Source organism: Setaria viridis, chromosome 1, assembly GCF_005286985.2.
Source record: "Setaria viridis chromosome 1, Setaria_viridis_v4.0, whole genome shotgun sequence".
Taxonomy (NCBI): domain Eukaryota; kingdom Viridiplantae; phylum Streptophyta; class Magnoliopsida; order Poales; family Poaceae; genus Setaria; species Setaria viridis.
In genome coordinates, this window is record NC_048263.2 from 3,871,498 (window position 1) to 3,890,262 (window position 18,765).

An 18,765-nucleotide genomic window follows, 5' to 3' on the forward strand; every position below is an offset into this window, starting at 1 on the left:
AATGCACTGTCATTCTGTCAAAGGTCTACTTATCCACACTGCCAGCCAGCACATCCCTATCTGCTAGTATCTCACAGTGACATTTGAGGCCATCTTCCAAGGTATCTCCTTGCCAAAAATCTGCATACCCGTGGCTTTGGACAATTGGTTGGGAGCACAATGATTGCCAAACGAGCTTATCACTAAGAGATCACACAGAAAAAAAAATCTGAAACATTAATGCATGTCGACTGTCAAAATGCTGATTCCTGAAAATCAAAATATTATTGCACATTTTTAGTGTCAATTAACGTTGAAACAACCTGATAGGGAGCAAGGGGTTAGGTAAGCTACATATGCTGTAGCCAGCCTTCTCCTTATATACCACACTAGAACGGGTGCACTTGCACAAACAAGCCACTCCTCCCACCACCTTCTTCTTCCTCTTTTTTATCAGCAGACTGCGGTGTTCCTTTCGGTCGCGAAGAAGAAGCGGCCGCAACAATGGATGAGCCTTTCCAGGGCGAGGACCGGAACCTGTCGGCCGTGGATCACGTCAAGAAGCGCCATCACGAGAAGGGCTTCTTCTATGCCTGGTCAGTAAGATCACCACAAGCTACTCGATGAGTTGCTCTGCAGAAAACTATCCACGTACAACTGCAAGCAGCAAGCATCTGCAGAGTCTCATGTTCTGCACAAGTGTCGTCGAAGCAAATTTACACGTTCATAAGTAAGATGCATCATGGTGATATTGATTCTTTCTATTTGGTTGTTGCTTGCAGCGCCTTCACGCTGTGCTGCTGCTTCTGCTGCTACGAGGCCTGCGAGCACTGCCTGGAGTTCTTCTGTTGCTGCTGCAAGAAGGACGATTAGGATCGGTCCAGGCATTATTCAGCCAATTTCGTCGTCGCGCCATGATCAGTTCGTTGTGGATGCGTTTCGTCTGTGAAGAATTGTGATCAATCTGGAATTGTTCATCGAAATAAAGCATGCCGTGATTGGTGTAAACTCTACGTTAACCGTAGTGAGTTCGGTGAAGCAGCTGTAAATCTGTTATTGGTTTGCCATGTCAGCACGCTGGTAATATATTACACCCTTGTGTATAGAAAAGGTTGCTTGTGTTATCGTTCTCCCACTCCCTATTTCTTTCCTGAACTTACTGGCATGTAGATTTTTATGCTTCTGCAAGGCTAGGGATGCAGAGTTGCAGAACTCCATCATTCAGTGGATGGATCACAGATGCGGTGGTTGGTGTGTCGTGGTCTGTTCCTGTTGCTTATGATGCGCTCTTGCCATCTTCCTTGCTCATCTGATATTCACAGGAAAGGAAGGATGTCTGGTCTTTCAGCGGTTTCAGATTATTCAGTTCAGAACAGTTAGATTTTACCTACGGGAGCATAAATCCAAAGAGAAAGCTTTAGGGGGTGTTTGTTTCTTTAGTCCCTCCTAAAATTTCTGTCACATCGAATGTTTAGATAGTATTAAATATAGACTAATTAGAAAACCAATTGCACAGATGGAGACTAATTTGCGAGACGAATCTATTAAGCCTAATTAGTTCATGATTTGACAATGTGATGCTACAGTAAACATGTGCTAATGATGGATTAATTAGGCTTAATAGTTTCGTCTCGTGAATTAGCCTCCATCTATGTAATTAGTTTTATATTTAGCTCATATTTAGTCCTCCTAATTAACCTCCGAATATTCGATGTGACATAAATTTTAGGAGGTCCTAAAGATCCAAACACCCCCTTAGAACCTCCATTTCTAACGTGATTATTTTCTAAAAAAAAGGACAGGACGAGCAAACTGAATCCAATCTCGCCGTCTTGCCAAAACTTTGCCAAACATTTACTACTGTGTGGTTTGAATCCAACGAAATTTGATCAGTTCGCATCCGTTCGTTGTAGTCGAGGCCCACTCCCACTTCCTTCTCTTCGGTAAACCCGAAAGGCCCAAAACCCAAACGGGCCAGCACCCGCCCAAACCCCTACCGAGCCGGAGTCAGCGCAAACTCCGAGGCGGCCGGCATTGGTCCTCGTGCGCGGGCGGCGGACAGTTCCGGCGGTCGGGGTCGGGAGCAACTAGGCTCTTGCCTCTCCGGTGGCTTCTTTCGCGCCTCGCCTGCGGTGGCGGTTCCTTCTTCGTCCGGCCGGGATGGGCTGCGCCGCTGCGGCGGCTGGCGCAATGTGAGCTACAGCTGCAGGTGCGAAGCTGGTGAGCTGTGGTAATCTCGCGTCCTATGCTTCTATATTAATCACAGTTCTACGCTGTAAAATGCGATCCATTTCGATCTAGAACAAGCGCGCGGATGGGGGAAGACCGGAAGAGGTTGGTTTGGGATTTACTTTGACGTTGGTGGGTGGTGGCAATCGGGAATTAGCATCCTGGGTCCTGGCAAGGAATTTAGAGAAGAGTCCTTTGATTAGTCCTGGGTGCTAATCGGGTTCATGTTTTCAGCAATTTAGGATCCCTAGTCATCTAGCGGCAGAATTTCTGTTCATCGGCAGTGAGAAGGATGCTACCTCAGATTAATTTGGAGAAGAATCTTCTGATCTGGTCGGCTATCAATAAAGAGAAGTAAAAGAATGCAACATCATGCCAATTGCCCATCTTTAATTTATGGAGGCAAAGTATCAGTTGGACCAGGTATAAAATCAATGGAAAACTTTACATTGAACTCAACTATGCACAATCTACATACAATTTGCACATAGGCCCCTTTTTGTTCAGTACAGGCCAAACTGATTGGAAAACGAAAATGATGTTAACTACCGAGAAATAAAACAAATTCTACATCTGTATACTCTCTCATTATCTTACATTGCTGCAGTGCCTATATACTGAAAATGAACTGAAGCAACACTGGATCTTTTTTAGGCGGCTTCGCTTATCTTCTTTGGAAGTTGAAGACTTTGATGGAGAAGGCAAAGACGAAAGCGAAGAGAACTGTGAATCCAACAACAGCAGTAGCTACATAACCCAATTGGTCATGATGGAACCCAAAGAATCTGTTGACAAAATCTTTCACTGTTTCCCCATCATCTTCCAGCGTAACATGTGTGATATCTCCAAATTGTGAGGCCACAAGTCCATATAGTGTCCAAGCCACCGGACATGCCCATGAGTACCATCTCCACCATATTGGTATCCTCTGCAACCCAGCAGTGTATGCTTCAGCATCAACAATACAGAGAAAATTGAGTTGTTGCAATGTACAAGGAGTTAGACTTGGACACTTACCGGTCGAGGGATAAGGAAGCCAGCAAAGATATTCCATATTGCGTAGAATGCAGTTGAGACTATGGCAGCAATGTCACTGTTTGGTGTCATGGCGACTGCCATCATGCCGTAGAACGTGAAGTACATGAAGGTGAAGAACATGAAGAAAATATACCAGAAGAACTTCACAACTGTCCAGTCAAAGCCAATAAGGCTGTAGACAATGAGACCATAGATGGCTGTCTGAAGGAAGATGTGTGGGATCTCAATAAGAACCTGTTGAAAGGAAGAACAGGTTACAATTCAGCAGTAGATTAAAGGAAGAACAATGCAATTATTTCCCCTTATTTAAATCTTCAGTTACGACCAGTTACCTGTGCAAAAGCATAGGGTAGAGCAGAGTACATGCCAGCTGCCTTTTCTCGGTAGAAAACTGTTCGCTCAACATCTACAATTGGTTGCACAGTTTGACCATTCTGAATTCCAATGAAAAGAACTGCTGCATACATGGATCCCAAAGAATTGAACAGGTCCTGCCTATTGCCACTGAAAGGAAGAACAAAAGAACAGTTAAGTTTCTTTGTCACAGTATGACAACATGGATTAGGTCATTCAAGTGTCAGTTGGAGCTGTAAGCAAGGGCACTCACATTTTCTTGCCTAAGTTTAAGAAGATTGTTCCGAAGATGAGGGCTATAACTGTCGTGAAGAAGATTCTAGTCGCAGTGTATGAAGGATTTCTCCAGTAAGATTTGTGCTGCTTCCACAGGCAAGCCATGCATTGTGTAAGGAAGGACTGTGAGTACTGGGTTGGGAAGTACAAGTCCTTGGACCCAGGTGGAGGTGTGCTTAGTTCACTAATTAAAGCTTTGTTCCTCCTGCAAATAATGCATCCCAATCAGTGACATGGAACACATCATAGATAAAAGAGAAACGCCATTTGAGGTGGATGTCACTGAACATACCGGTATAGGTCAGAGTTTCTGTATACTTCGGCAAAGTTGATCCCAAGGATATCTTCTTGAGCTAAGGTGGTCACTTCCAACATCCATGTTGCAGGGTTGTAACCATCCTTGATTTTCCTCACTCCTTGTATTCCCTACATTTGAAGCACCAAGCACAGGTTATCATGTGTGTCATAAGTCGGAAGTTGAATGTTTTGTTCAGTGAGTACTGAAGCTCACCTCAAAGTAGTCAATCAAATCGCACGAGTTGCGTCCCAAGGGGCCGACATATATTTCTTCCCCTCCTCGTTTCATCAGGAATAGCTGTGGAAGTACAAGTATGATATATGAGCGTTGCTTCTAGAGTTCAAGATTACCACTGAAAGCTCCCAATTTCATGATCATCACAACTTACCTCATCAAAAGCTTCAAAGATGTCAATGCTGGGCTGATGGATTGTGCAGACAACTGTCCTTCCTGTGTCCACTGTGTTCCGGACTGTCCTCATCACAATTGCAGCTGCCCTGGCATCTAGTCCTGAAGTTGGTTCATCCATGAATATGATGGATGGGTTGGCAACAAGCTCAACGGCAATAGTGAGCCTCTTTCGCTGTTCAGTGGATAAACCATTTACTCCTGGCAGTCCCACCAATGCACCCCTCAGTGGTGTTAACTCCACGAGTTCCATCACTTCTTCCACAAACATCTGCATCCATGAAGTGATCCAATTAGCCAAGTATTCTAATTATAGTTTGCAATGCAAAATGGTAATGAATCGCTTATGAGCTAGCGAAATGAATGTCCTTTTCACCTACCTTTCTTGCTTCTGAGTCTACTTCTGGGGGCAACCGGAGCCATGCTGAGTACAGGAGGGATTCGTAGACAGTGACATGTGGAGAGTGGATATCATTTTGCTCACAGTAGCCAGCAATCCGAGCAAAGGTCTCTTGCTTCTTTGGGTATCCAGAGATGGAAATGTCTCCCTCAATGTAACCACCAGTTTTCCTTCCCGCCAACACATCCATCAGGGTAGTCTTACCAGCTCCACTGACTCCCATCAGTGCTGTAAGGACTCCTGGTCTGAAGGCTCCGCTTACACCCTTCAGCAGCAGTAACCTGTCTTCAGTAATACCTTTATCTTTCATTTCCTGTCAAAAATCCATTGAATTAATACTTATTATTTAGTGTTATCAGTTTCTATGTTAAAGATAAGACAGATTTTCTGTTTTGTGCTTACCTGAGGCATGTCCACGGAATATTTGATATTGTCAAAGGTGATTGACAATGGTGTAAATGGAAGTACCATTCCTCTCTTCCTGGTGTCAGCTCCAACTATTTCTCCTCTTCCTGCATTTGTTAGACTTGTAAGAATGCAACAATGGCATGTTCATTTAAAATGTGTTGCACGGGAATCTGCTTTGGACTGACCATTAGGAGAAATCTGGGAATCTGTTCCAAGCTGCAGCAGCTCGACATTTTGACCGGTACGGTTTACATGCTTCTCCTGCAGTTCCTCTTCAGAAACAACAGTTTGACCTTTTCCAAGTGCTGTTGTTTTGAGAACGACGTTAGTGACAACTGACAAACATAAGATGCTTTGCTTTGTATGAATTAATCTACTTTTGAGCTGACAAGGTACTCACGGTCAAGCCAGTCGAGGAACAAAACAAAGAGTACGTTGAAGAGCATGATGTACCCAAGCAATGCGCCGACACCGATCCAGTACCAGTTTGGGTCGACAAAGATGCCACGCGCCTTCAGGATTTGGACACCAAGTGTGTCATTGCTTATTTTCGGATCAACAACCTGCATAAATTTTGAGATTGTTTGTCAGTTATCTATCTGAACTACAGAGTGATCACGCTTGGATTGCTTCAGAGAAGCTGCATTACCATCTGCCAGCTGTGGCCTAGGAACTCATTATTGGCTATGGCATTCTGTGCATACATCAGAGGGGAGGACCAGTAGCCCCAAATCCACCATTTCTTGATATTATCTGCAGATGGAGATAGAGAAACTCAGTTCCATGCTCTGGATAGTATCTAAACAAGGTCTGAACGGAGACTTGACATACCTCTTGCTATCAAAAAGCCACCAAGAATCAGAAGAACAAGCTGAGCGAATGACCCAAATGTGTCTGCGACAACCATTTCTCTTCCTAATGCAGCAAGAAGCCGGAAAAGACCAGATGCCATCTGGCTGATTAGTACAAGCAGCAGGTAATGGCGGAAGAACCTTTCGATATTTGGGTCAAAGCCAATGACATAGTAAGTCATTCCAAGCCACACAGCGCATTCCAAGAATGATATTGGGATCTTGAGCACCCATGTAGGCAATGCATAAGCCCATGATGGATAGAAGAGGAGGTCCCTCTGCTTATAGAATATCGGCAGCTTTGCAATGCTCATGGCAAGCTCAGCGAAACCATTGAACAAATGTGTGACTAGGCCAAGGAACATTGCTCCCAGAAATATCACTCCATCTTCAACACTGCGTCGATGCATTGTCGTGCGCAGGAAGACCGTCATTGCAATGGTTCCAAGGATTATGAGCTGGTACAAATATGGTACACTCATCAGTATTTGCTATCTGAATTCGGTAGTTGAGAAGATTTCAGGAAGCAGGATACGTACCTGGACTACTTTGAAGATGTAAACAAACGAGTTCCTCTTCATCAGCAGCCACTCCCTAGAGCAGCATGCCTTGAGAAGCTCCATCTTGCTGATACCATACTTGGACGTTGTGAGAGCTGCAGGATGGTTCCTGGTTCGATCAAAGGGCACCTTGAGCTCTGATCCTAGCTTACGCCCAACATGGAATGCTTTGAATGCCTCTGCGAAGTCATTAACTGAGACGTATCGGTATGGTTCATCTCTCCGACACCAGTACTGATGCTGATCCTTCCTAGACGTAACCTGTGATACCACAAAAGGAAAACACTGAGTTTGGAGTTCCAAATCACAAATGTACAACTAACATAATTCTTCTGGATCACTCACTTCTTGCAGGAAGTCCGCAACACCTTTTCTCTCTGGACATTTGAAGCCCATGGCCTCAAAGAATTCAAGGACATTCTCCCGAGGACCCTGGTATACAATTTGGCCCTCAGAGAGAAGAACAATGTCATCAAAGAGCTCATATGTTTCAGGTGCAGGCTGAAGCAATGCGATAAGTGCAGTTCCACCAAGGATGTGGACCGACTGCCTTAGAGAGTTGACTATCTGATACGTCGTGGAGCTGTCCAGGCCGGTGGAGATTTCGTCCATGAATAGCGCCTTAGCTGGCCCAACAAGCATCTCACCTGTAACAATTCAACAAGTCAATAGTCAGATTTTTCGGTCAGGTTCAAACTTCGAAGGGCTTGATGCACATATCATTCTGTAACTGCAGATTGCACATACCTGTTGTGACACGCTTCTTTTGTCCTCCTGAGATACCTCTGATCATGGAGTCCCCAACCATTGTATCTGCACAGATCTCCAGACCCAGAATCTGCAAAAGAAATACAAATACTGTTAGGGAGGCATATCCATTTCTCCTGCTGCTTTTTGTATAGGGTTTTCTTTACTCACTTTGAGGATGTAATCTGTGACCACGCTCTCCTGACCTTCCACAGAGATAGCCTGTTTGCACAGAAGAGCACAATAACTTTGAGTGCGACTTGTTACTTCCAACGTAAATACAGGGTTTGATTCGAATTAAATGAATTATACCTTCATGTAAACATCGATATCAGGATCTGGCTTAATGTTGGCTTCTTTCTCCCTTCTTGAGAGCTCCGTAAGCATGTCTGTGTAATTCAAAACACCATAAGGTTCACTCTACCAAAGGTAAGCAAATCTTTGTTCCTTTTCAGTGCCCATGTTACGTACCATAACGTGTTCCAACTCCTTGGCATCTTGCAGAGAAGGCAAGTGTTTCCCGGACTGTCATTTCGCCGACGTGAACATCGTGCTGACCGATGTATGCCGATGTCCGCTGAGGGACAAACTCATCCATGTCATGCCCATTGTAAGTCACTCTTCCTGACACCTGGAAATTTCCATTACAAGTTCATCCATGTTAAACTTACAGCCAGTTTTATCTCTAATAGTCTTTTGCCTGAAGATCAGAACAACTCAAACTCAAGAAAATACGCAAGATGTTGGTACCTTCAGAGTTGAGTCAAGTTTCCCTGCCAAAGCTAGAAGTAGACTCGTTTTCCCAGATCCAGGAGGTCCAAGCAACAAAGACATCCTGAAGAAATTCCACAATCCACATGGTGAGTACAGTCCAATTAGAGAAAAACTCAAATCTTGCATATTTCAAATTCTTTGGTTTCTTACCTGCCAGGCCTTATGATTCCACTGATGTCATGAAGGATGGAGATGGGCCTCTTCCCGCTCGAAACGATGCGCAGAGCACTTAGCGCATCCTGTGATAGGAGCAGGTCAATGGGGTCAGAAGCTGAAGAAACTTGACGATTGCACGTTTTCCATGGCTAGGAAGCATTCATGAAGCTGCCAATGCAGATGCGTACCATGACTTTGTTGGAGAAGAAGTTGGTGAACGTTGGGACGCCCCGGTTGCCGACATAGGCCTCCGCGTCAATGTTGAGGTGCTCAAACCGTACTTCTATTGTCGGATTGTCAATCCCAACTCTGCAAGACCAACGAAAATCATGAATAAATCGAGTAGGTACACAGCACGAAATGCTTATTCTTAACGTGCTGCTGCATAATGAAATGGTTTCTGAAATTTTTCTGAAGCGATCAGGATTTCAGAAAGAAATGAAGCAGAGTCGTCAGTGCTTTTTACCGCTCCATGCGGTCGCGGAGCTTGAGGAGGAATCGCTCGTTGTCCTCCTCGGCGGTGCGGATGAGGCGCTCGATGAGGTTCTTGCGCTCCTGCATGCCGAGCCCCTGGATGTCCACCTCCTCAACGCCGCCGGCCGCCGCCCCCGTGAGGATGCCCTTGCGCATGCGATCGTAGGTGGGCAGCTTCTCGATGGCCGCCCACCGCAGCGCCTCCTCGTCGTCCTCCTCCCTCGCCGACCTCCCGAACGCGTCGCTCCGGCCGGACGCCCGCCACGACGACGCCGTCCGCCGCAGGCTCCCGCCCGCGATGCTCCCCATCCGCACTAAATCCATCCCTTCCCGTGCCCGATCAACTCGGCCTCGTCAACTCCTCCGTTCTTGGGATTTGGGGGGCTCTTCTTCCTTCGCTTGACCAACCTCGTTCTTGCTCGATCCTTGCTTCTTGCAGGTTGCGCTAGCTCTTCAGCTTTGCTGTGATGTTCTCGTGGAGAAGAAGAGGAAGACGAGGAGGAAGAAGAAGAGACAGAGCTGCGAGTGTTTTGATGAACGGGGAGATGGCGATGCGGGTATAAATACGAGCGCGCTCCCGTTCCCGCGCCCGGCGAGGCGATTGGCGGCGTGCGCGAATTAATCCTCGGTGGCGGGCGCGGAGGTCGCTTGATTCGCGGGAAATTATTTGGCCGTTAGAGTGGAGTAGTTTTTCATTTCCTCTTTTCCTATTACGAGTCCAGCGTAAACAGTTTGACCGTTTGAATGGGCTGGGCCCGCTCGCGGCTTGACCGGGCGCCAGGCGCCTCTGCCTGACCCGGGCACTACGGGTCAAGAGCGGCGAAGGACTCCTGCAGTGCATGCCGTCCATCTGCGGATCTACGGTTGTGGAGGTCACGGTTTCGTGGGCCCGGGGAGCTCGATTCCGTACGGCATCCGGCAGGGGGTCAGTGCTCAGGTCAGCCGTGGAGCGGTGCAGGTAAACATCACTTGTGAGCTGCATCGTGTTACATGCATAGCATAAGCATGTTTTCACTGTCACTGCAACGAGAATGGCTTCAGCAAATGGGAAATTGAGTTTCTTTTTTAGAAAATGGGAATAGTATGAACGCTCGCAATCTGTTTGGTAAACTGCCCAAAAGAGTCTCTAAGATTTCTATCGATGACAGTATGTATGTCATTGCCAATTATACGCCATAACTAGATAATTCATTAATTAAGTTTTTTATTTGCAAATGAAATTAATGTGAGGCCCAATATTATAAAAAAAAATTTGAGGACGCCTAATATTACAAATTTATAACTCCAAAGTCTGCAAGTTATTAGGACCAACACAAATGTCGATTAGTATTTATTCACTATAATGACTAGGTCAATCCTCTTCATGCGGTTCGAGTCGTCACAATTATAAAACGTAAGTAATACGTAGGATCACGGAAACATTAATGTGTCCCTGCTAAATCCACCTGCAGATTTCCATACCTACTGAAATACCCAACATCTAAATAGGAACAAACCTTTTTGTGTTTTACCGAAGAATGATATTCACGGGTCACCACATTTCTAGTCTAACTTCTAGAGGAGGCATTTGACTTCATCATGTACAGTCTCACCGAGGGTCAGAGCGCACGTACACTAGGTACTAGGTGCACCAGTAGGTGTGCTTGTCCCAAGCTCGGTCCGTTCCTGTATTGGTAACCCGATGTCTTCCGGGAGAACTCTCTCGCATTGTTTTCGTTGGGAGAAAAACGCAAGAAGAAAACCCGATCACTCACTGCTACGTGCTACGTTAAACGAGTCGAGCCTCGAGACGTTGGTCAGATGTACGTTAACGTTACGTGTGTTTGCTCGTCGCGTCACTGACGTACAGCTCCCCCGATCCAGCCGGTCTTCTGCTGCCGTCACGACGAGGGTAGCCACGCACCCGTACGTGTTAATCCTGGGCGACCAAACAAAAAAGTCAAGAGACCGCCACACACCACAGTGTCAGGAGGGTCATGCATGGACTCATGGAACTTGGAAGCGGTCAAGATGGGCCTGCTGCGCCTGGGCGTGGAAGCCAACTAAGGCCGGCGGGTTCGGCCGCCAACAGGTCAAACATGGCTTGCTCTACTCTACTGTGCTGCTGTTGCAACGGAATGCTCCAACGACAGAGACTTGCTCAAGTCTCCTCTCTTCCTCTCTCTGGACGGAATAATCATACGGAACTTTTTTTTTTTGATAATTCGAATAACGGAATTGAGTAGGGAGTAGCAGCACTGCTTCGAGTGGAAGCATGCGTGCAGCTGTCCTTTGCTGTCGTCGTTTCTTTTTTTAAAAAAAAAAAAGAAATCAGCTGTCCATCGTTGAGACGGTCCTACTAGCGCGACACCCTGATAGACGACCTTGACGTGGCCGGGTTCGGCGGTCGCCAGTGGCCCAACTCGCCGGGGGCCCGCCCGCCAGCCAGGGTAACGGTGCCCAGGCACTGATCTGACGACCGGCCGGCCGGCCGCCGCCCACGGCGAAGTCCTTCGTCGCCGTTGCCGGCGGCCTCGTTGCCTGTTGGCCGGCCCGGCCTCGCCGCCATTTTCCATCGAGGGATGACGTGCGCGCCGATGGCAGAGTCCAGTGCGTACCTCGCTCGGCTCTCATATGCCAACAAAGAATCCACGAGCCTCGCCAAGGATTCATCGCCCAAGATACTGTTGACGACGACAAGGTCAAGCTCGCACGACGGAACTGGTTGACACATCGCGGGCGGAACTTTACCGTATCATCAGCCATAGTCGGGGCCGTCCAATAAATTCGACTTGCAAGAGACGTCTGGACCACGTACAATATATAACGATCAGCAAATGTTCGACCACTCGTTTCCGGACGGATCCTTACATAGCATTGATCGCCACTTACGTAAGCACGGGCTCGGCCCGGGTGGATAGGATATGCTTTCTTTTTCTTTTTTTGAATAATATTCCCATGAAACAAAAAAAATAGAAAAATCTAGATAATTCATTTAATTCACGAAAAATACTCAAAATATCCTGACAATTTCAGGAAAAATCCTAGAGATAGATTGGGATATGAGGAATCTAAATAAAATATCTGGAGCTCGAGAAAATACTTATAGAACTCTCCAATAAATGGACAAAGCCCTAGAAAGGTGAGAATAAATTCCAAAAAATCTGGAAAATTTTCAAAAAAATCCTAATCATCAAATAAACGCATTTTAAAACCATTTTCACACAAGGAAAAAGAAAATTCAACTGGCATGAATGCAACACACAAGAACCTATAGTTCATTAAGTTAATTTAGAAAAAAAAATTGTATTGCCTAATTCAACAAAAAATCTTAAGACCTTAAATGAACTCATATAAAATCTAGAAAACTCTAATAATTTTTATTAAATTGCAAAAGGTTAGATTTAAGGTGTTACAATATAATGGCATATTATGAAATCATGTCATACTGGAATGAGTAAGAGCCATTATCTGTTTGATTCATCGGAATCGTTCTGGTTCTAAGTAAGTTCCTGAAGAAGAAGAAAATAACAAATCTACAAAACAAATCCTTAAAGTGAAGCCTACTCAAATTAAACAAATGACCTATAGGCAAGCAAGAGACTATGCAATTGTTAACATTATAAACTAGAACATCATCATCAGGCCAAAATCTGCACAATAGAAGCAGCAAGCTTATAGAAAGATAAATTGTTGCATGCCTGCCGAGAATCATCGCTATTGCACATTGCACAATACTAGAATTTCACTACACAAGCAACAAGCTTATAGAAAAACTGATTGACCCGGCTCAAGTATCATAGAGCGTCATGTCATTCTTGCAACAATACCAAAATAGGATAGAGGGTGCTTGCAATGATACCAAAATAAGATAGAGGATGCTCATGTTCTTGGCTGAGTAAAAGGTGCACCAATTAATATCCGAAATAAGCTACAGCTCCACAAGGTTCGACACCAGAATAAAGCAATACTTTGTAATTAGGTGATAACGCCATAGAATTGCTTAGACAACATCTCGTTGTGTTAACACATCTGAACGCTACGCTCTTCGCAGGGATCTTGCTAAGGTTTTGACCAATTGAGCTAAAAAGAGTATGGAGTTTATCTACCAATGAGTGACTTATATATCAAACTAACTACTTATTATACATTACAAAAAAGCTTATTATAATTTGAAGTAGTTCTAAACATCAATGAAACAAGATAGTGGAAAACACACCATATCACAAACATCAATAGATATTTATGCATTTATCTATAAACTTAGTCAAAGACAAGTTTGGCTGACAAAGCTAAAACGACTTATAGTTTGGGATGAAGGGAGTTATAATTTGAGGTAATCTATAGTTATAATCATTAATGAAACTGTTTGTGGTTAGCCCTGTGAAAATCATATCTAAGAACAAACATCAATTGACCTATAGTTTCCCTATTCTTCTGATGGCTACATATTAACCCAACAAGCAAGCAGTGCACAAAAAATTGCAAAATCTGTATGGGGAATCACATTGTGTTTACCTTGGTAAGAAATATAGCTTGTTGGGATGAGATAGCTTTCACATTTTGTGAAACTGTGCCCTAGCTATGATCCAGCTTCTTGTGCCCTAAATTGCAACATAACAAGCTCAGAAACACACAAAAACGCTAGATACAAAGAAACTACACACTCAGATAGATAGGAAGTGACCTGCTTTAGCACGGGAGAATCAAGTAACGTGTTGCTGCTTGGAACAAATAAGTCCTGAATTGAAACATAGAACTCATGAATAATATAACCAGAGAAACTATAAAACTCATATAAAGAGATTAAATTGTATTAAGTAGTCTATTTTATACATGATTCTGCACTACGGGAATCTGTTGTGTTCAGTAAAGTATAACACAATCATTTAAATTATGTTCCCCCACTTTGATTAGTTTAAACTTGCTAAGATAAGACTAACGATAGCAACAAAGATTCTTTATGTGGGAGCGGTCCTCTCACAGATAAATTGTTTATACCATTATACCTTATACACATCCTGCCATGAGATGGCAAATATGTGGTGAACAATATCCCTAAAGACACATAAGCATATGCTAAGCATGATAAGAGGCACAAGATTTTCAGCCACTTCAATCCAGTAAAGGTGGAACAATTTAAGATGTGGATGATAAGTGGGATGAAATATAAAATTGTTAATTGCAAAGCCAGCTATAGGACATGGGATCTTGTCGGCCAAGGTCGGCGGCGGCCACTGAGTCCATCAAGCAAGAGAGGATGTTGACGAAGTGACGATGCGCGGGGGCCGACGGTCATCCCCATCTTGGTCGCCACAGATCGAAGCAGCGTCGTCCTTGTCGCTGCCACCATGGCAATCGATCCCTCTCTTGCAGGTGAGTAAAGAGGGATGAATCAATCCTGAGATGAATCTCTCTATATTACCTTGTTGTGCTAATAACAGATAACACCTTGTACAAGCCATTGTATTTGTATCAGCACTTTAGTAGCTAGGGAGCTTAATTGTGTAACTTGGGAAGTCATTCCCAAATCCTTGTATGAGTTCTATCAAAAAGCAATTCTGTCCAAATACTATGGGCGGCGGGGCAGGTTGAACGTCTGGAATCTCTAGCATATGGGCTTGCTTCTTCTACTTCCTGGGCCGAGCCTGGCTGGCCCCGCAACATATATGTGGGCTTCTGGCATTAAAATGAATTGTGGGGCATTTGTGTTCTTATCCCAGCCTCCATAGGTGGCGCTTGCAACTCAAAAAAGATTGTGTTCTTATCCCCTGCTTTAAAGGGTAATTGTAATTTTGCCCTCAACTGTCTTGTGAATAGTTGAGAATTAAATCACAAAATTAAAAAAATGTAGGTAAACATACCTATGCACTTCAGAGTAGGGGCAACATCGCAAAAAACCAAAAAGAATTCACCACTGCGATCAATTTTGCGTCAAATGCCATTACAAATTTACAATCCTATACTATGAAGTCCCATGATTTGCATTTATTATTTAATTATTTTCTTAACAAAGCAAACCAAATGCTCTGGTGGTGACTGCATATTATGTCTTCGACTACGTTATGGCTTGACCTACAAGAGTCGAGACTGGTCTCAAAAGCATCAACACACGAGTATAGAACTATAGAACAAATGAACAATCTAGTTTTGCAACTTAGAGAAAATAGCAAGCTTAGCCACAACCCTCTTCAACCAAGATACAATTGACAATTAGAGTAGGAGCAGTGGCGGAGCCAGCCATGGCCCCTAGTGGGGCCCTTCTTCTTCCTCTCTCTTCTTCTTACTCCTTTCTCTTCAAAAATGGAGGGGGGCTCAAAGGGGGGCTCCATTGTTTTTTAGGTGATAGGGGGCTTGAGGGCCCCCCCCCCTTCGAGCCACCGTTGGATCCGCTGCTGAGTAGGAGCATTTCGAAAGTCAAGCCTTGTTGCTTGCTCATGGGCTGAGCTTTACCATATCAGGAACAGTCTGGACCACAATTGCAGCAAATGAGCAGCCACTAGTTTACTTATCCTCACATAACTTTAACATTGCTCGATACTTTACATTACAGTTCAAGTACATGGCAAATGTAAGGTAGCTACAAGCCTAAGCTACCTACACATCTTAATCTTGGGGTTGAATATGTGTCCTTTGGCACTCCTCCACAGCTTTGATCATAATTGACCTCTCTCTACGAAGAGCATTCACTTCGTCGATCAATGCTTCCAATCTCGGCTTCACCAAAAAAATACAAAAAATTCGCAGTACCAAACATCACAAAGGAAGCTACTTTGGTGAGAGTTAGCAATGATGCAACCTCTGCCCTGACCTGGAGCTGGTGGCTGCCTGTGTAGCATGGACACTTGGTAGCCTACAGAGGCTCGGTCTGCGGCCAGGCGGCGGTGCATTTCGCACAGCTGTGTCACCGGGACACCGGCCTCCCTAGCGTGGGTGGCTTTTTGCAGGCCTCGCGCGGCAATGGCGGCCTTGCCAAGAACGAAGATGGTGGCCCTCCTCCTGCGGGAGTCTTCGGAGGAAACTCTGCCCAGATCCTAGTCGGGCAGCGGTGGCAGCGATGTCGCATCCCCCTGGAGGCGCTGTCTAGAAGACCCTATCGCTTTGGGGGCTACTGGCTTGGGTGTCTCGCTTCGGCCATCCTAGCTGCACTGCAAGTCATTGATCACCTCACCAAAGGCGTGTCTACGTTGTGTGGTGGTTTGGTCGGCGACGGCGAAGGTGCAGCCGCGACAAGCTTGTTAGTAGAGTGAGTTTGGTTAGTAGAGGGGACTAGTAGAGTTAGTTAGCGGAGTAGAGTTAGTTTAGCGGAGAGATGTCTATATTTGTGCACCAACTTGTAAGCTGGTAACCCCAACTTGTAAGCTGGTAACCCTTTCAGTAATTAAACCAGGCGAATGCCTTTGATCGAAAAAAAACAATATATAATGAAAGAAATCGAATACATAGATGTAATGTACTCTAGTCAATGTAGCTCCAGTTTGTTTCTATATTAGAATATATCTATTAAATCCAACATATATTATCATACTACAAAAGTATTTCATAGAAACTTCTGTCCATATGATGTTTATATTTGAAAAGTAAATATCTAGAAGTTACCGACAGCCAAAGTTTGACCATACCTTTCAAGATGTCGAATTTGTGGCTAGCTTAGAGGGATTAAACCGTATTGCAGTAATCTATTATATATCTGATTCTGCGGGAATACACTGTAATCACTTAAACATAAACACAATCATTTTACTTTTGTTTTTCCCCCTTTGATCAGTTGAAACTTGCAAAGAGAAGACTAACGGTGGCAACAAAGATCATTACGTGGGAGCACTCTCTCTCAAAAAAAAATTATTCATGCCATACCTTATACATCCAACTATCCCTTAGGCACAAGCGTATACTAAAAGCATGACAAGAGGCCCAAGATTTTCGGCCACACCAATCCAGTAAAGGTGGAACGATTTAAGAGGTGGTCAATCGGGTACTAGGTTCTTGAGAAAGAAAGAAGCTGGTTTGAATGGGCCACACGTACATGCGCATGATATCTGGGATGAAATACAAGAGCCGGTTGTAGGAGATGCGTACCTTGTTATTGATTGGCGGCGGCGGCGTTGATCCGCTAGGTGCAGAAGAAGAAGAGCTATGATGACGGAAGCCTGTTGGCCAAGGTCGGCGGGCACGGAGTCCATATCGCAAGAGATGATGTTGACGAAGCGGCGGTGCGTGGGGGGCGACGACGGCCATCCCCATCGAAGGAGCGCGGCCCCTGCCGCTGCGGCCACGAAAGTATGAAACGATCGATCCCTCCCTTGGCCGGCGAGTAACGAGGGACGAAAGAAATCCCGAGACGTATCTCTCTACGAGCACTCCCCAAATTTGCGTACTCTGTTTGCAATTTTACAATGTACTACTTCCTTCTTTATTGTTTGATCAAAATTATTCCAACTTTATTAAATAGTCAAACTATTTTATGTTTGATCAAAATTATTAAGAGGGTAAAAAAATTTGTGGCATCGAATAAATATACTATGAAAATATATTTAATAAATAAATTAATGATATTTATTTGGTATTTAATATTTTATTGTATAAATTTGGTTAATGTTTTGATTTTCTAAGAAAATTAGAATGACTTATAATTTGAAATAGAGAAAATATATGAATTTTTTCTAAAAGTCCTCTTTGTATAGATAAGCAGGAAGAGGCAGGGGAACGGCCGCCGCTGACTCCGGAATTTGGAACGCCTAGCCATTGCTTGCTACAATTTTTTCAGCTGTCGCCTCAAGCGTGCGAGCAGGCCGCAGAGCAGGGAGTGGAGAGGTGCGCGCGGGCTGCGGAGCAGGTATGGGCCGTGCGTGGGCTGTGGAGTAGGGGAGGGGAAGCACGTGCCACACGGGCAGGAGGAGCGTGTGAATGGACCAAGTAGCAGTTCGTGAGTATGAGTGGCCCAACGATGACAAATTTGACTTTTCTTTAACTTTATAAACATACAATAATCTATATTTTTCTATATTGCAAATAAATGAATTTGTACGGCTATCATGTGAACAAATTATATTTGATTCGTGAAAAAAGGTCTGCAAATTAAAGTGAATAAGATGGTGCAACACGTGAACAAGTCATTCTTCACGGAGAACAAAATGCGTACGAATTGCGAACAAATTAGTATTTATAGATAAACAATTTAGTTCACATGACGAGAACAATTTAACATTGCAAACAAATCAACATACAAAATGAACAAAACAGGTCCCCATCGCGAACAAATTTTTGACATGGAGAACAAACATCCATGTCAGGAACGTGTTATTCTTACAAGCGAAAAAATATATCCATGTGGCGAACAAGTTAGTATAAAAGTGAAGAAATGTATTTACATCATCAATAAGTCTACAACTCGAATAGATTTAGTACGCACTAAGGGCAAAATCATTCTTCAATACCAATAATCCAATCAAGTATATGTCAACTAAGATTTAGTTATAATAACTGAAGATGGTAGGTACAAAATTGTGAAAAATATAAATTATCTACATGACTACAAGGAAAAAAGAAAAAAAGAAAGGAAAAGAGGAATGGAAGGAAAAAAATAGAAGAAAATGAAAATGAAAAGGAGAAAAAACTAATGTGGTGTCACATGCTGCGGAAAGGCAACGCAAAGCACCGCCGTCGAAGCTAAAACAAAACAGTCAGGCGAGATACATACCGTTCGCGGGCCCTGCCGCCCTGCATGCTTTTCATCTGCTTGCTGCAGTGCTGCTGTGCTTTTTCATCTGCTTGCTGCTTCTGCGACTACGCTATGGCTATGGGTTCACCTACGTGGCCACGTATCAGGGTTCA

At 44.3% G+C, this 18,765-nt stretch overlaps 1 protein-coding gene and 1 long non-coding RNA gene across 4 annotated transcripts; one reads left to right on the forward strand and one right to left on the reverse strand.

Moving 5' to 3' along the window:
• The first annotated feature begins 292 nt into the window (after window positions 1-292).
• Window positions 293-8,839, forward strand: LOC117851555 (uncharacterized). Of its 3 annotated transcripts, none has more exons than XR_011897094.1 (4): window positions 293-575; window positions 762-2,631; window positions 2,863-8,158; window positions 8,241-8,839. It is a non-coding gene; the product is annotated as an uncharacterized lncRNA (long non-coding RNA). The 3 variants fall into 3 exon arrangements; XR_011897096.1 differs by having other exon boundaries at window positions 8,255-8,839; XR_011897098.1 differs by having other exon boundaries at window positions 8,260-8,839.
• On the reverse strand, window positions 2,635-9,546 carry LOC140221320 (ABC transporter G family member 39). The gene is made up of 23 exons (XM_072290808.1): window positions 8,945-9,546; window positions 8,667-8,787; window positions 8,473-8,561; window positions 8,299-8,383; window positions 8,020-8,179; window positions 7,861-7,937; window positions 7,720-7,770; window positions 7,549-7,639; window positions 7,147-7,448; window positions 6,781-7,062; window positions 6,222-6,699; window positions 6,040-6,143; window positions 5,791-5,953; window positions 5,576-5,695; window positions 5,385-5,494; window positions 4,963-5,295; window positions 4,563-4,853; window positions 4,388-4,471; window positions 4,169-4,302; window positions 3,854-4,081; window positions 3,579-3,750; window positions 3,226-3,480; window positions 2,635-3,136 (listed from the first exon to the last, which is right to left on the reverse strand). Exons 1-23 carry the CDS (start codon window positions 9,274-9,276, stop codon window positions 2,873-2,875), a joined length of 4,326 nt encoding a protein of 1,441 aa, XP_072146909.1. The 5' UTR covers window positions 9,277-9,546; the 3' UTR covers window positions 2,635-2,872.
• Window positions 9,547-18,765: the final 9,219 nt, after the last annotated feature.